General features: G+C 37.4%; 1 protein-coding gene across 2 annotated transcripts in view; it reads left to right on the top strand.

Moving 5' to 3' along the window:
* SMC1B (structural maintenance of chromosomes 1B) overlaps window positions 1–19,556 on the top strand; it is a 79,544-nt gene that overhangs the window by 4,075 nt on the left and 55,913 nt on the right. For both annotated transcript variants that reach the window (XM_008702890.2, XM_008702889.2), the window contains exons 2-7: window positions 7,785–7,973; window positions 10,042–10,154; window positions 10,244–10,447; window positions 13,697–13,935; window positions 16,290–16,548; window positions 17,467–17,607. In XM_008702890.2, coding sequence (XP_008701112.1) covers window positions 7,785–7,973; window positions 10,042–10,154; window positions 10,244–10,447; window positions 13,697–13,935; window positions 16,290–16,548; window positions 17,467–17,607 — 1,145 coding nt within the window. The remainder of the gene's footprint in view (window positions 1–7,784; window positions 7,974–10,041; window positions 10,155–10,243; window positions 10,448–13,696; window positions 13,936–16,289; window positions 16,549–17,466; window positions 17,608–19,556) is intronic.

Below are 19,556 nucleotides of genomic sequence, written 5' to 3'. Positions count from 1 at the left end.
GGAAAAAAATAGAAACGGGAGGGGAATCAAATGCTGGGGTTGTTTTTAAAGAAGTTGGTCAAGGGAAGGTCTTGCTGTCTAGGTGGCATGGCAGGTCCCATTTTGTCTCTCCCTTGAGCCTCTTTGCTCTTCTCACTTTGTATACCAACTAGGTTTTCTCCTGTTTCCCTGGCCTCAGTTATTGGCTGCTTCTCCCCTCAGTCTCTGAAAACACTGGAGTCCTCCCACCCCCTGGAAATATGTCCTCTGTCTGTGTCTACCCTATATTCTTTTCCCAGGTGATCTTATTCAGTCCCATAGCTTCAAAGACCATTCTTATGCTGCTGACTTTCAAAATTATATATCTAAGCTATAATATTCAGCATTTTTTTTCCTGTTTCTAGTAAACATGTGAAATACTATGATCAGGGAAGCCTGGCTGGCTCAGTCGAGTTCAAGCCCCACATTGGGCATAGAGAGTACTTAAAAATAAAATCTTAAAAAAAAAATACTGTAATCAGAAAGAGAAGTAAATTTCTTCTCCCCTGCTTCTCCCAGACAAAGTTGTTCCTTCCAAGGTCTTACCTGCTCAGTAAGGAGCACCGTCTACTCATTCATTCAGACCAGATACCCGGAGTAATTCTTTATTCCCTCTTCTACACCCCACTTCCCTCATCTAATCTTCTATAAATCCTAATAACTCTACCTCTGAAATACATCCTGAATCCAGTTGTTTCTTGACACTTTTCACTGCTATCACTCATGAGGCCAAAGTTGCTAGAGCTCTCATTTGGACTATCGCTGTAACTTCCTAACATGTCCCTCCACTTTCTTTCTTGTCTCTCTGCAATTCATTCTCACAGCAGTCAGAGTGAGTGGTTAAAGAAAAACAAGCTAAAAAAGTAAATCTATAAGTCTGAGCACTGCCCAGCTTAAAACTCTCCAATGGCTTTCCCCTACACTTGGAATAAAATCCAGTATTTCTTACCATGACCCACAAAACCCTTTATGATCTGGCTCCTGTGTATTTCTCTTCTCTAATATTTCTCTAATATTCTCCTTCCCCATATTTACTGTGCTCCAGTCAGAAATGCTTTTTTTTTCCCTTCCTTACGTAGACCAATCTTATTTCCGTTTCAGGTCCTTAGCATTTGTTGTTCCTCGGACTTTAGAATGCTTTTCTCCCAGAGTTCCAAGTTCCATATGGCTGCCACCTAAATGAATTCTCTTTCATCCTTATAAATTCTATCACACCCAGAACATTACCAGTCTAGGCCAATTCTACCACCTTAATAATCTTGTCCTCTTCCCTCTATTCCCACTACTATCACTGTTTCAGGCTCCCATCATTTCTTCCTTGGATTAATGTAGTAATCTTTAGCTGAGCTCCCAACCTTTGGTCTTACCCTACTTTAATCCATGTTTCACACTGTTACCTCAGTAATCTTCATCTGTTCCCACAAGAAAGAGGATCCATTTTATTTCTTGGTAGATGAGGAAAAGGCATTTGAAAAAATTCAATACCTAAAAGGTTGATGGGTTCAAATTAAACACTTTTGGTTAGACTCCATCATAGGTGATGTTGTTTACTTCACACTGTATTACATTACATCATACCTATTTGTTTTACCACTAGTGGTGCTAAGATTGACCCCTGGATTAGGGTGGTGACAGTGATTACTCCATTGTACAATTAGTTTTTCCCTTCTAACTAGTCTAGTATTCTAGTGTTACTAGTGTTGCTTTGACATTAGACAGATGTTCCTTATCCACCATTTACCCAAATGTTTTTCTAAATTCTATTAAGTTTTTAATTTTAATTCCAGTATAGTTAACATATAGTGTTATATTAGTTTCAAGTGTACAATATAGTAATTTAACAATTCTATACATTACTCAGTGCTCATCATGATAAGTGTACTCTTTAATCCCCATCACCTATTTCACCCTTCCCCCCACCATCTTCCCTCTGGTAACCATCAGTTTGTTCTCTATACTTAAGGACCTGTTTCTTTTTCTTTTTCTTTTTCCTTTCCTTTTTTTTTTTTTATGTTTCTTTGTTTGCCTTTCTCTTTTTTCCCTTTGTTTTGTTTCTTAAATTCCACATGAGTGAAATCATGGTATTTGTCTTTCTCTGACTGACTTTGCTTGGCATTATACTCTCCAGCTCCATCCATGTTGTTGCATATAGCAAGATTTCATTCTTTTTTTATGACTGATACTCCACTGTATATACACACCTCATCTTCTTTATCCATTCATCAGTCGATGGACACTTGGGCCGCTTCCATATCTTGGCTATTGTAAATAATGCTGCTATAAACATTGGGATGCCTGTATCCTTTTGAATTAGTGTTTTTGTATTCTTTGGGTAAATACCCAGTAGTGTGATTACTGGATCACAGGCTAGTTCTATTTTTAACTTTTTGAGGGACCTCCATTCTGTTTTCCACACTGGCTGTGCCCGTTTGCATTCCCATCGACAGCGCACAAAGGTTCCTTTTTCTCCACATCCTCACCAACACTGTTATCTCTTGTGTTTTTGCTCTTAGCCATTGTGGCAGGTGTGAGGTGCTAGCTCATTTTACTTTTGGTTTGCATTTCCCTGATGATGAACGACGTGGAGCATCTTTCCGTGCGTCTGTTAGCTATCCGTGTGTCTTCTTTGGAGAAATATCTGTTCATGTTGTCTGCCCATTTTTAAATTGATTATTTGCTTTTTGGGTGTTGAGTTGTATAACTTTTTCATGTATTTTAGATACTAATTCTTTATTGCATATGTCATTTGCAAATATCTTCTCCTATTCAGTAGGTTGTCTTTTAGTTTTGTTGATTATTTTGTTTGCCATACAGAAGCTTTTTATTTTGATGCAGTCCCAATGGTTTATTTTTGCTTTTATTTCCCTTGCTTCAGGGAACATATCTAGAAAAATATTGCTACAGCCAATGTCAAAGAAATTACTGCATTTGCTACCCAGATGTTTTTAATGTCCATTAATAATCTTGACTGAATCAGCATTTCATTAAGGTTTGCAAAATTGAGTTTATAGTATGTCATGCTTTTCTATATTCATGAATGGTAGTCCCCTGTTTTAAAAAAAAAAGTTTTTTTTCATTGACGGGGATTATTGGAAACCTAAGATACAGTTCACACTGGAAAAACATGATAAATTATTGTCCTATTTTTTTTAAAAGATTTTATTTATTCATTTGAGAGAGAGATAGCTAGAGGGAGCACATGTTGGGGGGAGAGGGAGAAGCAGGCTCCCTGTTGAGCAGGGAGCCTAATGTGGGGCTTGATCCCAGGACCTGAGCTGAAGGCAGTCGCTTAATCCACTGAGCCACCCAGGCGCCCCAAATGCTTGTCTTTCTTAATTAGTATTTTCAAAGATGAAAGTTTCAATAGCACAAATGGTGAAAATGAGTTTTTCTCTTTTTTTGTTACTATCGTTATGGACTCATGAATTTTCATTGCTATAGTGTTTTTAATCCACCAAAACCATTACTCTTTTTTTAAAAAAGATTTTATTTATTTTTTTGAAAGAGAGTGCACAAGCATGGGGGAGGGGCAGAGGGAGAAGGAGAAGCAGACTCCCCACTGAGCAGGGAGCCTGACATGGCTTGATCCCAGGAGTCTGGGATCACGACTTGAGCCAAAGACAGATGCCCAACTAACTGAGCCACCCAGGTACCCCATAAACCATTATTCTTTTTGATGCTCACCCTGCCATATCTTTAGTCACTAGGAGCTCTTTCAAGCTTCCTCCTGTGTCCTTTAGTCATGACCTCATTAATATTTGAAATCTTCCTTACTTTCTGATATAAGATGTCCCAGTTCCTAGGCTATTCTTCAATTTTCCCGGCCTCAGACTTGGAATTAGCCAGTTCTCCAATTATTTCTGGTTTCTTTTTGAAAGGGAGTTATTAAAGACCACCATCTGGGAACAAGAGACACTCAGTGCATTTGATCAGTGCATTTGGGTGATAGCAGGTCTAAGCCATTTCAGTGGCTGGGGCTAGAAAATACAAGAAGTAATTTTCAGATTTGTTCTTTTGTTTATAGCAGCTTTATTGAGATATAATTTACATACTATGAAGTTCATCCTTTTTAAGTGTACAGTGATGTTCACTATATACAGAGTTGTATAACTGTCATCATTATCTAATTCCAAAACATTTTCATCGCCCCAAAAAGAAACCTTGTACTCATTAGCAATCCTTCTCCATTATCTCCTTTCTATCCAGCCCCTGGCAATCACTAATCTACTTTCTGTCTCTATAGATTTTCCTATTCTGGGCACGTTATATAAGTGGAACCATGCAATATGTGGCCTTTTGTGTCTGGATTCTTTCACTTAACATACGAGGTTCCTCTGTGTTATAGTATGTATATTAGTACTTAATTCCTCTTGATGGCTAAATAGTATTTCATTGCAAGATATACCACATTGTATTTATTCACCAGTTGAAGGATATTTGGGGTGTTGCCACTTTGTGGTTGTTTTGAATAATGCTGCTCTCAACATTTGTGTACAAGTCTTTGTGTAGACAGGTTTTTATATCTCTTGAGTGTGTACCTAGGAGTGGAATTGCTGAATCGTATGGTAACTCTATGTCTAACATTTGAGGAACTGCCAGACTGTTTTCTAAAGTAAGTGCACTATTTTGGCATTCCCATTGGCAATGAATGAAGGTTTAGATTTCTCCACATCCTCAACAGTTGTTATTATCTTTTTTCGATTAGACATCCTAATCAATGGGAATTGTATCTCATTGTGGTTTTGATATGCATTTCCCTAGTGACTAATAGGACTTTGAGCATCTTTCCATGTTATAGTAATTTTTAAAAATCAAATTTATGGAGCTCCTCGGTGGCGTAGTCGGTTAAGCCACCGACTCTTGGTTTCTGCCCAGGTCATGATCTCAGGGTCGTGTGATCAGGTACCATCGGGCTCTGCATTCAGTGTAGAGTCAGCTTGAGATTCCCTCTCCCTCTCCCACTTGTACTCTCACTCTCTAAAATAAATAAATTAATCTTAATAAAATAAAAAAGAAAAATTGAATTCATGTTGATAGTTTCCATTCAGTTTTTTTTAAGATTTACTTATTTATTTATTTGAGAGATAGAGCAGGGGGAGGGGCAGAGTGAGAGTGAGAGTCTCAAGCAGACTCCCTGCTGAGCATGGAGCCCCATGTAGGGTTCAGTCTCACAGCCCCGAGATCATGACCTGAGCCAAAATCGAGAGTCACTTCCTTAACCAGCTGAGTCAGGCACCCCTCCATTCAGTTTTAACATAACTGTGTTTTCGCTGTTTCCTGATTGTAGTCATTGCAAATATTTTTTCTTACTCTGAAAATCTTAGTTCCTAACATCACTAATATAATTACGTATTTGCTTTAATGTGCAATATAAAGAAAACTATCTTAAAACTATCAATACCAATAACATTCCAAACTATAAAGGTAATAAAGGAAAATTAGAATTCTTTTGTAGTTCTCTTTGGTCCTTAAAATACTTCCCATGAATAATGTACAGTCAGAATTTTGTGATCTGAAGTCCCTTGAAATAAAATATTTCTCAATATGGCTACCACCAATTTAATACTCAGTTAAGTTTACTTGTTTCTGATTGTTTTCATTTATAGAATTTTTAAATTTTAGGGTTTTTTTAAATGGGTAATACAGATACGTATTTCACAGGTCAAAACTATAGAAAGGTATACACTGAGAAATCTTGCTTCTGCCCTGTTCCCTCTATCAGTCAGGGTCCCAATAGGAAATAGGTGACACACTCAAATGAGGACAATTTGTGGAAGGTTTATTTACAAAGGGACTAATTACAAAGGTGTGGGAAGCTATAAAGGAATTCCAAGGACTAGAGGAATTACAGGGTTAGCACAATAGATCTGTCACCACCCAAGGCCCAGAGAGGAAGGAACCCAAAAGGAAATTTAAGGGCAGGGACCTGTCAAAGGACACAGCTAATTGGAAGTTACTTCACAGAGAGGGAAGTAGGGGAATAAATACCCTGACCCCATTCTTTTCCTATCCTCCTGCCAGAGCTCCCCATTGGCCAAATCCAAGTAGAAGCCAAAAGGCATGAGAGCCTATTGATACAAGGCAAAAAGCAGGGTGGAAAATGGACCAGGAGAGCCAAACAGGTGTCCAACTCAGTTTCTGTGTCCTGCTCTCCACCTTGTATAAATGACCATTTCTTGATTATCCTTCAGTATCCCTTTTTGAAATGCAAGAAAATATAGATGTATTGCTATTTCTAACCCCCCAGTTCTCTTTATGCCAAAGGTTATATTTAGTTTTTTACTATATATGCTGTTATAAACTTTTTTTTTCATTTACTATATCCTCTACTGTTCTCTTCCTGCTGTGTAATCTCCGTTGCATGGCTGTTATACAGTTATTTCAAGTATTCCTTTAATTTCTAGACACTTGAGTTGTTTCTGATCTTTTTCTGTTAGAAAAAAACCTATAATGGATTGCATAATTGTGTATTTTCCATTGTATAGTTGTGCACATATATCAGGGAGATAGATTTCTAGAAATGGAATTGCTGGCTCAAAAGATGAATGGATTTAGATAAAGTTTTAGTATCCAAAATATATAAAGAAGTTATACAACTCAACACCCAAAAAGCAAATAATCAATTTAAAAATGGGCAGACAACATGAACAGATATTTCTCCAAAGAAGACACACGGATAGCTAACAGACGCACGGAAAGATGCTCCACGTCGTTCATCATCAGGGAAATGCAAACCAAAAGTAAAATGAGCTAGCACCTCACACCTGCCACAATGGCTAAGAGCAAAAACACAAGAGATAACAGTGTTGGTGAGGATGTGGAGAAAAAGGAACCTTTGTGCGCTGTCGATGGGAATGCAAACGGGCACAGCCAATGTGGAAAACAGAATGGAGGTTCCTCAAAAAGTTAAAAATAGAACTAGCCTGTGATCCAGTAATCACACTACTGGGTATTTACCCAAAGAATACAAAAACACTAATTCAAAAGGATACAGGCACTCTCTCTGCCTTCCTCCCCCGCCCCGTGTGCTCTCCCTCTCAAATATATAAATAAAAATCTTAAAAAAAAAACAAAAAACAAGCAGGCTCAGGCCTGCTGTATGACTTTTTGTACCACCAACTCCTACCAATCATAAATACTCTAGCAACCTTATTCTTGTCCGTGGGAATATCTTAGATATAGTTAGCCATTTTTAAAAGTATGTGATAGTTAGGGGCGCCTGGGTGACGCAGTCATTAAGCGTCTGCCTTCGGCTCAGGGCGTTATCCTGGCATTCCGGGATCGAGCCCCACATCAGGCTCCACCACTAGGAACCTGCTTCTTCCTCTCCCACTCCCCCTGCTTGTGTTCCCTCTCTCGCTGGCTGTCTCTCTCTGTCAAATAAATAAATAAATCTTTAAAAAATAAAAAAATAAAAAATAAAAATAAATAAAAGTATGTGATAATTAATATTCATAAAATGGTAATAACTGAAATTCAGAGATAATTTGCCAGAGTATAATATTTAATAATGGAGGAGAGTTGGAGTTTAGATCCACTTATTTAGGTCCTTAAATTTAGGCCACTTAATACTCTACCATAGCTGCATAGAAGAAACCAGTGATCTACATAAAATTGTGTAGTCACATGCTTCTTAAGTATAGAGACAGTACTGTTGAGATGTGTATTGGCTATATTTCACTTCCATTGGTGGCCTGGTTTATTTGACTCTGGGCAAGGTTTTTTATTTTTAAGAAGGAATAAATTTTTCCTCTCTTCTTTCCCAGGAAAATCTAATGTAATGGACGCACTTAGTTTTGTAATGGGAGAGAAAACGGCTAACTTAAGAGTGAAAAATATTCAAGAACTCATTCATGGAGCACATATTGGAAAACCTGTCTCTTCTTCTGCAAGTGTGAAAATTGTGTACGTGGAGGAAAGTGGAGAAGAGAAAACATTTACAAGGACTATCCGAGGTAGTTTTTTGGTAGATGATTGCTTCTGAGTCATTTGATTTTTCAAATTTAAGTCAGATCATCCGTTTTTTCTTTTTCTAAAGGGTGTGATTTGTTATTCCACTGGCATAATAAACTAGAGATTTGGGGTTTTTTTCCTCTAAGATGGCAAAGCTCAGAAGCAAGTACTAGAACCTGTTTGATTCTCCACTAACAGTTGTCTTTAAGCAGATGGTTTTGTTCACATTTCCCTGCTGCCAAATAGCATTTTTCTACCTAGTTATTAGGTTAAAATGAGAGAGGTTCTCTAGGTATGTGCATCCCGGAATAAGGAAGACTGAGAGTTGTTTACATGGATCTTTTCTATATGCTAAGAGTTTACAGAGACTTGGCATGTCTTGGTATTTTTTGTTTTTGGTATTTCATTCTGGTGCACTAGAACATGGTCTTAATGTTCTAATGTATAAATACTGTCTTACTAACTTTCTCAGATTGACCCACTGATAGTTCTGGAAATACTTACACCTTAGTGTGTAACTTAAGTATTTTATCACATTGCCACATAGATATCTTTATCAGTGAGTTTTCTCACTTCCTTTGGGTTTTTATTCAAAAGACTGTTACAGTAAAGATTCCCTAGCCCACTCTATTTATCTAATAAATCATCATAAATTTATGTTTTCCCATCTTTATTGGGGTATAATTGACAGGTAAAAATTGCAGGTATCCAGGGGCTCCTGGCTGGCCCAGTCAGAAGAGCATGTGACTGTTGATCTTGGGGTCATGGGTTTGGGCCACACCTGGGCCTAGAACTTATTTTTTAAAAAAGAAAGAAAAAATGCTAATTTTAAAAATTGCTTGTATTTACGGTATATATCTATATTTTAATATACATTATGAAGTAAACAGCACAATCAAGCTAATTAACATATGTATCACCTTACATGGTTACTGTTTTTTTGCATGTGCATGAGTGTATGTGTTTGTGGTGAGAATACTTAAGATCTACCCTCATTGCAAATTTGAAGTATATAATGCAGTATTGTTAACTGTAGTCACATTGCTATGCATTAGATCTCCAGAATTTACCATCTTGCATAACTGAAACTTAGCAACCCTTGACCAACATCTCCCCATTTTTTTTCTCCCCCTGGTCACTGGCATCCAGCATTCTATTCTCTGCTTCTATGAGTTTAACTATTTTAGATTCCGCATATATGTGAGATCATGCAGTATTTCTGGACTGTTTTGTTCCATTGGTCTCTGTGTCTATTCTTATGCCAGTGCCATACTGTTTTGATTACTGTGGCTTTGTAATATATATTCAAATCAGAAGTGCAGTGCCTCGGTTTTGTTCTTGTTCCCAGCCCATTTGTCTTTATTGCACTGCTATAACAAATAGCTTATAAACAATAAAAATGTATTTCTCACTGTTCTGGAGGCAGGAAGTCTAAGATCAGGTTGCCAGTATGGTCTGATGAGGGGCTGTCTTCTGGATTTGCAGACATCTCATTATATTCTCACATTGGTGGAAGGAACTAGAGAGCTCTGGGGGGTCTCTTTTGTAAGCCCATTAATTCCATCCCCGAGGGCACCACAGTCACAACTTAATCACCTCCCAAAGGCCCCACCTCCTAATACCATCACTTTTGGGGGGTTAGGATTTCTACATATGAATTTAGAGGGGACACAAACAGACCATAACATCATCCTCTTTAAAATTGTAATGCCTGTTCCCCGTACACAGAGACCTCCATATCCCCTTCCCTGCTCTCTTTTACTCCTTCGCACTTAACATTTTCTCACATGATATTTATTGTACTTACATATCTCATTTTTGTCTGTCTGCATCATGGGGTATAAACTCCTTGAGATCCAGACTTTCGTCCATTTTGTTCACTGCTGTAGAATACTCCTTGGCATGTAGTGGACATTCAATATGTGTTGACTGATTAAATGCATTTATTAATAACATGTATGTTATTGCATAGCTGACCATTTCAGTAAGGAAAACAATTTTACTAAACTTTGGTGGTTGTTACATGTCTGCTATTTATACTTCCAATAATAGTTTTATTCTTTTATTTAGGGGGATGCTCAGAATTTCATTTTGATGATAATCTGGTGAGTCGTTCTGTGTACATAGCTGAGTTGGAAAAGATAGGCATAATAGTCAAAGCACGGAACTGTCTAGTGTTTCAGGTAAGGAGCTGTGCTAGTTTATCTCGTTCATGATTTTGAAAATACATCCATATAGTTTATATGTTGATGTGCTTTACTGTTTTTAAAAGGGAACTGTAGAGTCGATTTCAATGAAAAAACCCAAAGAAAGAACCCAGTTTTTTGAGGAAATCAGCACTTCAGGAGAGCTTATAGCAGAGTATGAGGAAAAGAAAAGAAAGTTACAGAAAGCTGAAGAGGATGCACAGTTTAATTTTAATAAGAAAAAAAATGTAGCCGCAGAACGCAAACATGCAAAATTAGAGAAAGAAGAGGTAAGGTTGTGATGGTGGAACCAGTAAGTGCTGGATACAAAGGCTTTCTGTCTGTTAGCACTGCTAGGTATTGGCTTGGGGTTACTAACAAAATTTTTAAAATAAAGTAAGACAAAGCCCACTATTTATTAAAAATAAACTTTCTGGTATAGTTTCTACTGGGTTTTTTTGTTTTTTCCTTCAGAGGCAGCACAACCTCAACTGCAAAAATGTCTGATTTTACCGATTAAAAATAAGCTTAAAGGGTTTATATCTTACATGACAGAGGCTTTCAACTTTTGGATCTCGTCCCCTTACACTCTTAAAAATTTATAAAATCCCCAAAGAGTTTGTGTAAATGTGGGTCCTATCTACCAATATTTATTATATTTGAAATTAAAACTGAGAAATTTTAAAAATATATTTTAACAACCAACATTAAAACAATAATACCGAACATTATATGTTAACATAAATGACATATTTTTATGAAAAATAACTGCATTTTCTAAAACTAATTAGAAGGATGGCATTGTTTTACATACTTATAATCTCCTTAATATATGGCTGAATAGAAGAATCTCCTATCTCCTTCTCTATCAAACCTTATTTATGTTAAGGCCTAGCAGCTTTACCCACCATTGGTGCAGGTGTCAACACAATGAAAAAAGCAAATGAGGTCTTACTATTGTTATGAAGAGTTTTGACCTCAGGAGCTCCCCTAAAAGCGTACTGGAAACCTCTAGGAGGCCATAGACACACTTTACAGAGACTGTTCTGTGGTATTTCTTGGTGCCCTTCACAATGCCTAGTGTAGTGCCTTATTTATAGTTGATAATTGTTTGCACTTAGAGTGATCTTTGTCAAATGCAAATCAGAGTCTTTCTCTTGCATAAAACCTTTATCAGTGCAGTGCTTCCCTCTAGTCTACCTCCCCAGCCTACTTACATGGCCCCTTACCCACCTCTCAAGCTTTAGTTTCCTCTACTCTCCCACCAACTGCCCTTTACTGTTTATTGAACATAATGTGCTCACTTCTAGCTCAGAGCTTTTGCTATTTCTCCTGCCTAGATAGCTATGTGCCTGATATTTGCATGGCCAATACTTTCTCATTCAAGTTGTCGTTAAAAAGATATTTTCTCGGGCAGGCATTTGCTATCCACACCCCAATCTAAGTTGGCACCCCCTCGCTGGTACTATTGCATTACCCTATTGTGGTTTTTTTTTTTTGGTAACATATATTGCTGTATGAAATTATCTTGTTTATTATGTTTGCTTGTTTACTCTCTGATTCCCCCTCCCCCACCATTAGAACAACTAGCTTATAAGCTGATACGAGGAGAGACTGTTTCCATCTTCTTCTCTACTACATTCCCAGAAACAAGGGCCAGGCATATAGTAGGCAGTCATTAATATTTGAAGAAATAAATGAAAAGTGGATGTGTTTCTCATTGTGATGTTTCTCTGTTTCTTCATATTTTTACATATGTGTATATGTCCTTGGTTTTGTTGGTGGAGAGAAGTGGTGTCAGTGAAAGACTATGATATTCATTGATGAGGTTGTGGGATATAGGTGAGGTTCAGTGGGGTAGAGTCCGGAGCCGACGACCAAGAAAGAATTCTTGAGACATCTTTGGTGCAAAAATGGTGGTTTATTAAAGCATGGGGACAGAACCCATGGGCAGAAAGAGCTGCTCCAGAATCATGAGGAATGGCCCATTATATACCCTCAAGTTGGGAGGGGGTTAGGGATAGCGTAAGTCTCTAAGGAATTTTGGAAGCAAGGTTTCCAGGACCTTGAGGGGGCTAGCTATTGTTGGGAAAAGGTCATTTATTAACATCTAATAAAACCTTAGTCATGAGACCCTTCAGATGTATATCGGTGGGCCATATGCTTGGGGGATGATTGCCAACACGTATCTTGGGGGGGGGGGTTAGAGATAAAGGAAGTTTCCAAAGGAATTTTTATACATTAAAGTAGACTTACAGGATCTTGGTGGAGGGGTGGGGGTCAGGCTAGGACTGCCTTTGGCCCTTAGCAAAGTATTAACATCGAGGCCGCTGAGTTCCTAGAGGAATGTCACCATGCCTGTTTCAAGGACTTGTCAGTGGGCTGTAGGTAGTAAGGAAATTTAATTTTGTCTACGTACATTCCCTTCTGGAAGCTAGATTACTGATAGCTTTGTTCTTGTAAACTGCTAAGACATTTGTAAACTGAGGGAGACTCAAGTCTTGCAAGATTGTGGTATCTATAGGTTAACTGTTCCTCTGTTCTTTAGGGCAGCCAGGAGTGCCTGAGGAATGCTGCAGACATCCCGGGGGAGGGGGTTGCAGGGTGTCAGCTTCTGCTTTGTCCTCAGCTTGCCTTCCATTCCCTCATCATTCATAATATACTGAAACAATTTATAGCAATGTAGAGTTGCAGAACTTTAAACTTTTTGAGGACGTTAGAATCATCAAATTTCCTATTTTTTACAATGTCATGGCAAATGGCTGTTTACCTGTTACTTGGAATACATCATTGATTAGGAGATTTCCCTGCAACGCAGTCCTTTATTCATTTAGTAATAATACAAATGCTAAGGAAATTCTTCCATTTAACATATATTTCAGAATTTTAATATTCCTGTTAACAGAAAAATTACATCTTATTGCAAGAATCTTACCTGAAATCCATGAATTTATCATGATCTCAGGGTCAAGGGATTGAGCCCCTCCTCAGGCTTGCATTCAGCAGGGAGTCTGCTTCTCTCCCTCTGCCCCTTCCCCTGCTTGCATACACGTGGGAGCACACACGTGCTCTCTCAAATAAGTATTTTAAAAAAATAAAAATAAAGTTACTAGGGACCTTATAAGTCATATAACTTCCTTCAGTTTACATATTAGGAAGCTGATGTCAGAACTACTAATGGGCTTGCCATATTCTGAGATCAAGACAGAAATGGGACAGAGACCTAGGTCAGCAGGTGTCACTTCATTGTTCTGACCACCGAATATATGAAAATAAAATCGTTTACTGGTTTACTGGTTTATTATGTAACTGTATCCAGAAACCTTCTCCAAATAATGCTACTTTTGACAAGAATACTATTTCTTAATGACCTAAGTAATTTATTTCATAAATTTAATAACTTGTGAATAATAAATAATAGATAAATAATAAATAATTTAATTCCTTAGAGATCATTTGTTGGTACTATTGCTGAGTTTATGAAAGGTCATCTTAAATATACTCCCTTTTAACTGTTGTTGAATTGTACTGTTTTATAGGCAGAACGTTACCAGAGTCTCCTTGAAGAACTGAAAATGAACAAGATACAATTACAGCTTTTCCAACTATATCATAATGAGCAGAAAATTCATTTCCTGAACACTGAATTAGAGCATGTGAGTAGGGACTTGAGTGTCTCAAAGGAGTCTCTTTCTCATCATGAAAACATAGTGAAAGCCAAGAAGAAGGAACATGGAATGCTAACCAGACAGCTACAACAAACAGAAAAAGAATTAAAGTGAGTTTTTAAAAATAGTTACTAACAGCTGGATTTTATGTGTATTGATAGAAAAAATAAAAATATAAGTGCCACTCTGGAAGTTGATTTTTTAAAAAAATTTTTTACTTTGAAATACTTTTAGATACACAGAAAAATTACAAAGATAGCAAGAGTTCCCCTATTCCCTACACTCAATTTCTCCTACTTTTCACATTAATATGATACATTTGTCAGAATTCATTAGCCAGTGTTGAGACACCACTATTACCTAAGGTCCATCCTTTACTCATATTTTCTGATTTTTCCTCAGTGTCCTGTTTCTGATCAAGAATACCACATTATATTTAGTCATCGTGTCTCTTTAGGCTCCTCTTGGCTATGACAGTTTCTCAGCCTTTCCTTGTTTTTGGTGACTTTGATAATTTTGAGGTATATTGGTCAGGTTTTTTTATAGGATGTCTCTCAATTTGGATTTTTCTGATAGTTTTCTCATAATTAGGTAAAGTTTATGGATTTCTAAGAGAAAGGCCACAGGAGTGGTAAAATGTCATTCTCATCACATCACATCAGGAATGTCAACATACAATCTGTTATATGACATACCATCTGTCTAACACATGATAATATGAAACTGACGTTACTCTTTATGTTGGCTTTCTCTTGCCTGTCTATAACCTCCATTCCAGTAGCGAGAAACCTGGCTTCCACAGTTTTCTGTTCATTTTATCTTTTATTTTATTTTTAAATTTTATTTAAATTCAATTAATTAACATATAGTGTATCATTAGTTTCAGATGTAAAGTTCAGTTATTCACCAACTATGTGTAACACCCAGTGCTCATTACATCACATGCCCTCCTTAATGCCCATCACCCAGTTACCCCATCCCCTCACCCACTTCCCCTCCAGCAACCCTCAGTTTGTTTCCTATGATTAAGAGTCTCTTATGGTTTGTCTCCCTCTCTGATTTCGTCTTATTTTATTTTTCCCTCCCTTCCTCTATAATCATCTGTTTTGTTTCTTAATTCCACGTGTGAGTGAAACCATATGATAATTGTCTTTCTCTGACCGACTTATTTCTCTTAGCATAATACCCTCCAGTTCCGTCCAGTTAAAAATAGAGCTGCCCTATGACCCAGCAATTGCACTACTAGGTATTTACCCAAAGGATACAAATGTAGTGATCCGAAGGGGCACCCACACCCCAGTGTTTATAGCAGCAATGTCCATAATATCCAAATTGAGAAGAAGCCCAGCTGTCCAAAAACAGATGAATGGATAAAGAAGATGTGGTAGATATACACAATGGAATATTATTCAGCATCAAAAAGGCTGAAATCTTACCATTTGCTATTCATTTTCAATTCTAGTCATCATGCATAGGAGTATCAGAGTTTTTTTTTTTTTTTTAAGATTTTATTTATTTATTTGACAGAGAAAGAGACAGCCAGCTAGAGAGGGAACACAAGCAGAGGGAGTGGGAGAGGAAGAAGCAGCCTCCTAGTGGAGGAGCCTGATGCGGGGCTTGATCCCAGAACGCCGGGATCACGCCCTGAGCCGATGGCAGATGCTTAACGACTGAGCCACCCAGGCGCCCCAGTATCAGAGATGTTAACCCATACCCTCATGGGGAGCAACTTTAGCAACTAGAGTATAATGCTTATGTACAATTCCTTTTGTTTTAGTTTTATTTGTTTAATTTAATTTCATTTGTTTTATTTTTTTATAATAATATTTTTTATTATATTATGTTAGTCACCATACAGTACATCCCTGGTTTTTGATGTAAAGTTCCGTGATTCGTTAGTTGCGTATAACACCCAGTGCACCATGCAATACGTGCCCTCCTTACTACCCATCACCAGCCTATCCCATTCCCCCCCCCCCGAAGCCAAAGTTTTAGTTTTATAGACTTGACTCATTTTCAAAGTTATTTAGGTTAGCACCTTCCCCCTCAACCCCCTTCAGTAAGGTGGTTTCATACATTGGTAATATAGTAGATGTTTTGGTTACATTCCATCTAGGATCCCTTGACGTCCTAAGTGATCTTTATTAATTTGCATACATTACATTAAGGTTCACTCTCAATGCTATAAAGTTTTATAGGTTTTGACAAATGCATGATGTCATATGTCCACCATTATAGTATCATACAGAGTAGCTTACCACTCAGAAAATTCCCCTGTACTCCATCTATTCAGTCCCCCTCCCACCCCCACCACCAGCCCTACCTCTGGAAACCTCTGATCTGCTTACAGTCTCTGAAAGTTAATTTTTAGAATTTATTTTTAAATGTATGATTTGATCAAAAGAACTTCCTTTATATAGCATAGATTTAATTTACTTTAAAGCAAACTTTATTTTCTTTTTAGATCTCTTGAAGCGCTTTTAAATCAGAAAAGGCCTCAGTACATTAAAGCCAAAGAAAACACTTCTCACCACCTCAAGAAATTAGAAGTGGCTAAGAAATCAATAAAGGACAGTGAGAAACAGTGTTCTAAACAGGAAGATGACATAAAAGCCTTGGAGACAGAGCTGGTTGATTTAGATGGTGCATGGAGAAGTTTTGAAAAGCAGGTTGAGGAAGAAATCTTATACAAGGGGCGAGACATTGAACTAGAAGCCAGTCAGGTGAACAAGTCAACAAATGAGAAAATTTTCATTTCTGTTATTTCAGCTTCTTAGAAACAATTTAAAGAATGTCCTCTGATATTTTAAGAGATTATCCTCAGACAATCCTCATCTAAATTATGGGGGTTGAAAATTCTCAGCCTATATACAGAGTATAAATTTAATCTTTAGACGAGGCTATTTTTACTTATTAGATGGCATTACTTTTGTGAGTTAATTAAAGCCATAGAAAATACGTCAACAAGACTCCCTGGTATCATTTTGTAAAAAAATATATATATATAGGTATTTAAATTATGTTCTTATGTTTTAAAGGTGATCATTTTTTTCCTTATGAATATTATAAAAACTTTAAAATCAGATATATGTGGCTTTGAAGAAACATGACCACGTAATTGGCAGGAGAGAAGTTGATTATTTGAGGTGGTTTAAATGTGGTGAATTTGGTATGTAAGATTTAATTATAAATTGGTAGTAGGTACCTAAAAATTTGTAATTCAGAGTTTTCAAAATACTCTCAACTGAATTTTTTTATCATTTATCTTTCATTAATTTTGTGATAATCTTACAATATATATTCTAAAATAGTAACTATATAAATAAATATGTAATTTTATCTGAACTCTTCTTGCTTTTGGACTATTAATGAATTTTGATCCCCTTTCTCTTCTAAGAATTTCTTACAGAGACGTTATAAAATTGGTTTTGTATACCTTATTTATCTGTCTAAGAAGCAGTTTTAAACAAGAAGAGGTTCATTTTGTGTTCATGTGATCTTACCTGGAGAAGATGGCAAACTGTCATCTAATTTATATAAAACTTTTGATAAGATTAATTATCTGCTAGTAAATGACATCTTACAAATTTCCTCTTGTGCTTCTTATGTGAGTTAGTAATATTTAAATGCTTCTTCTACAGCTGGATCGTTATAAAGAACTTAAGGAACAAGTAAGAAAGAAAGTGGCTATAATGACCCAACAGCTGAAAAAGCTGCAGTGGGAACAGAAGGCTGACAAAGAAAGACTGGCGTTTGAAAAGAGGAGGCATGGAGAAGTTCAGGTACCTTGGTTTGTGCAGTTATGACTGGGAATTATTTTCAATGAAATTTTATTCTCTTTCTGTATCAGCTTTTCAATATGTAAATGGTTTTACACTAGACATAAGCAATTAATTAAAAAAATTCTAGATTCCCGTTTTGCTGCTTGGTGCCATTCTGGTCTCTTTCATGGTGGTCTAAGGTAGAAGTAGACAGTGCCTTCATTCATGTGACCAGCAAGTATTTTCTACACATCTGTGTAGTGACGGGCAAGGGCAGACCATACAGTTTTTGTTCTTACATGTATTGTAGTCCAGTAAGGTGAGGAGGAGGCTTGATAAAGGGAAAAAACAAACACGTATCATAATAGAGGTGAATGCAAAGTCCTGTGGGAACATTAAGGACACAGCCCAAGAGGAGCTTGATACTCTACACAGGAAGTGACCAGCAAGACAGCACGACCATGTTCCCTACCCAGAGTAAGGGAGACCTGGCTTCCTGCCAGTCTTGTTCTATCCCTGACCTGTGTAATCTTGAGACATAACTAAATTATTTCACTTCTCTGAGCTTTGATTTCTTCATGTGTATGATGAGGACAGATGCGTCTACCTCACAGAGATCGGTAGGTGGAACAAGACGAAAGGGAGTGTGATGATGTATGAACTAGTTGGTCTTTCCCTCTATCTCTCCTGACCTCCTTTTCCAAAGACTGAGAATTGGCCTGTAAAATTATTACTGTGGCATTCAGCAGTGATAACAGCTTGTGATATTTTATGGGGTCAGTGAGCCATCCTGAAAACAGGACCATTTCTGATAAGAATTGTAAAGGGAAATGGTTATTATATTCCCTATATACATGGAAATATACATACATTTGATTTATATGTGGATATTTGGAATTTAATGGAAATTTTGCAATTTAGAGTAAAAGTATTTATTGATTACTTTGCTAGGCACTTTGCATTCATTAGCTCCTGTATGTCTCACAATACTATAGAGCAGGTATTTGCTCTAGGGTAGAGTTGAAGAAGCTGTGGATTGGGATTTCAAAATGAAATATGTCTCTGGAAACGGGTCTGACAGTTTCCAGAGATAGCAGCAGTAATATTGTAATGTAGTGTTTATTTGTACAGACCGTGTATATACCATGTTTACAGCCTTGCTATGAACCCAATTTATTAAATCCTCAAACAATTCGATGAAGTAGATATTAGTATTATTATGTTCTCATCCTGGTTTTTCCTCTTTTCTACATTCTCTGCCTGGGTGATCTATATTCTCATAGCTTGAAGTATCTGCTGATGACTCCTAAATTTGTGTTTCTTGCTCACAACCTCATACATGCAGCTGCTTTGTCAGCAGCCCCATTCTGGATGTTAACTAGATACCTCCAACCTAAATCCCAGCTGACCTTCTGATCTTCGCACCCGAATGCTTCCTGCACATGATCCTGCTCATTTTATGTGAGGACAATTCAGTCTTACTGGTTGCTTAGACCAGAAAAGTTATTTTTTGACTCTCTTAGGAAATTCTTCTGGCTCCTACTTCAAAGTATACCAAAAATCATATCACTTCTCTCCACTGCTGCTGTTCCAAGTCACCATCTTTTTGTTGTTTAGACCACTGTGGTAGCCTGCGAGGTTTCCTCGTTTCCACTCTTACCTCCTCCACAACAGTCTCAGCACAGAACCAAAGAAATGGTTTTAATATCTAGGTCAGATCATGAAACTTGCTCTTTAAGTCCTGCAGTGGCTCACCATCATGCATAAAGTTTAAGTCAAGGTTCTTGAGTGCCCTACATAGACCTACCTGATTTGTTCACCTCTCCCACCCCAATTGGCCTTTCAAATCTCTTTTCCTGTTCTTGCTCTTATTCTCTGTGATCTAGCTGTACTGGCCTCTGGAACATATCAGACGTATTTCTGCCTTTGGGCCTTTGGCACGGGTTATTCCTCTGCTTGGAACATGCTTT

Source organism: Ursus maritimus, unplaced genomic scaffold (genome assembly GCF_017311325.1).
Source record: "Ursus maritimus isolate PB19 unplaced genomic scaffold, ASM1731132v1 scaffold_21, whole genome shotgun sequence".
NCBI classification, from domain to species: Eukaryota; Metazoa; Chordata; class Mammalia; order Carnivora; family Ursidae; genus Ursus; species Ursus maritimus.
Note: the sequence above shows the minus strand (reverse complement) of the source record. Positions and strands in the feature narration are given on the sequence as shown.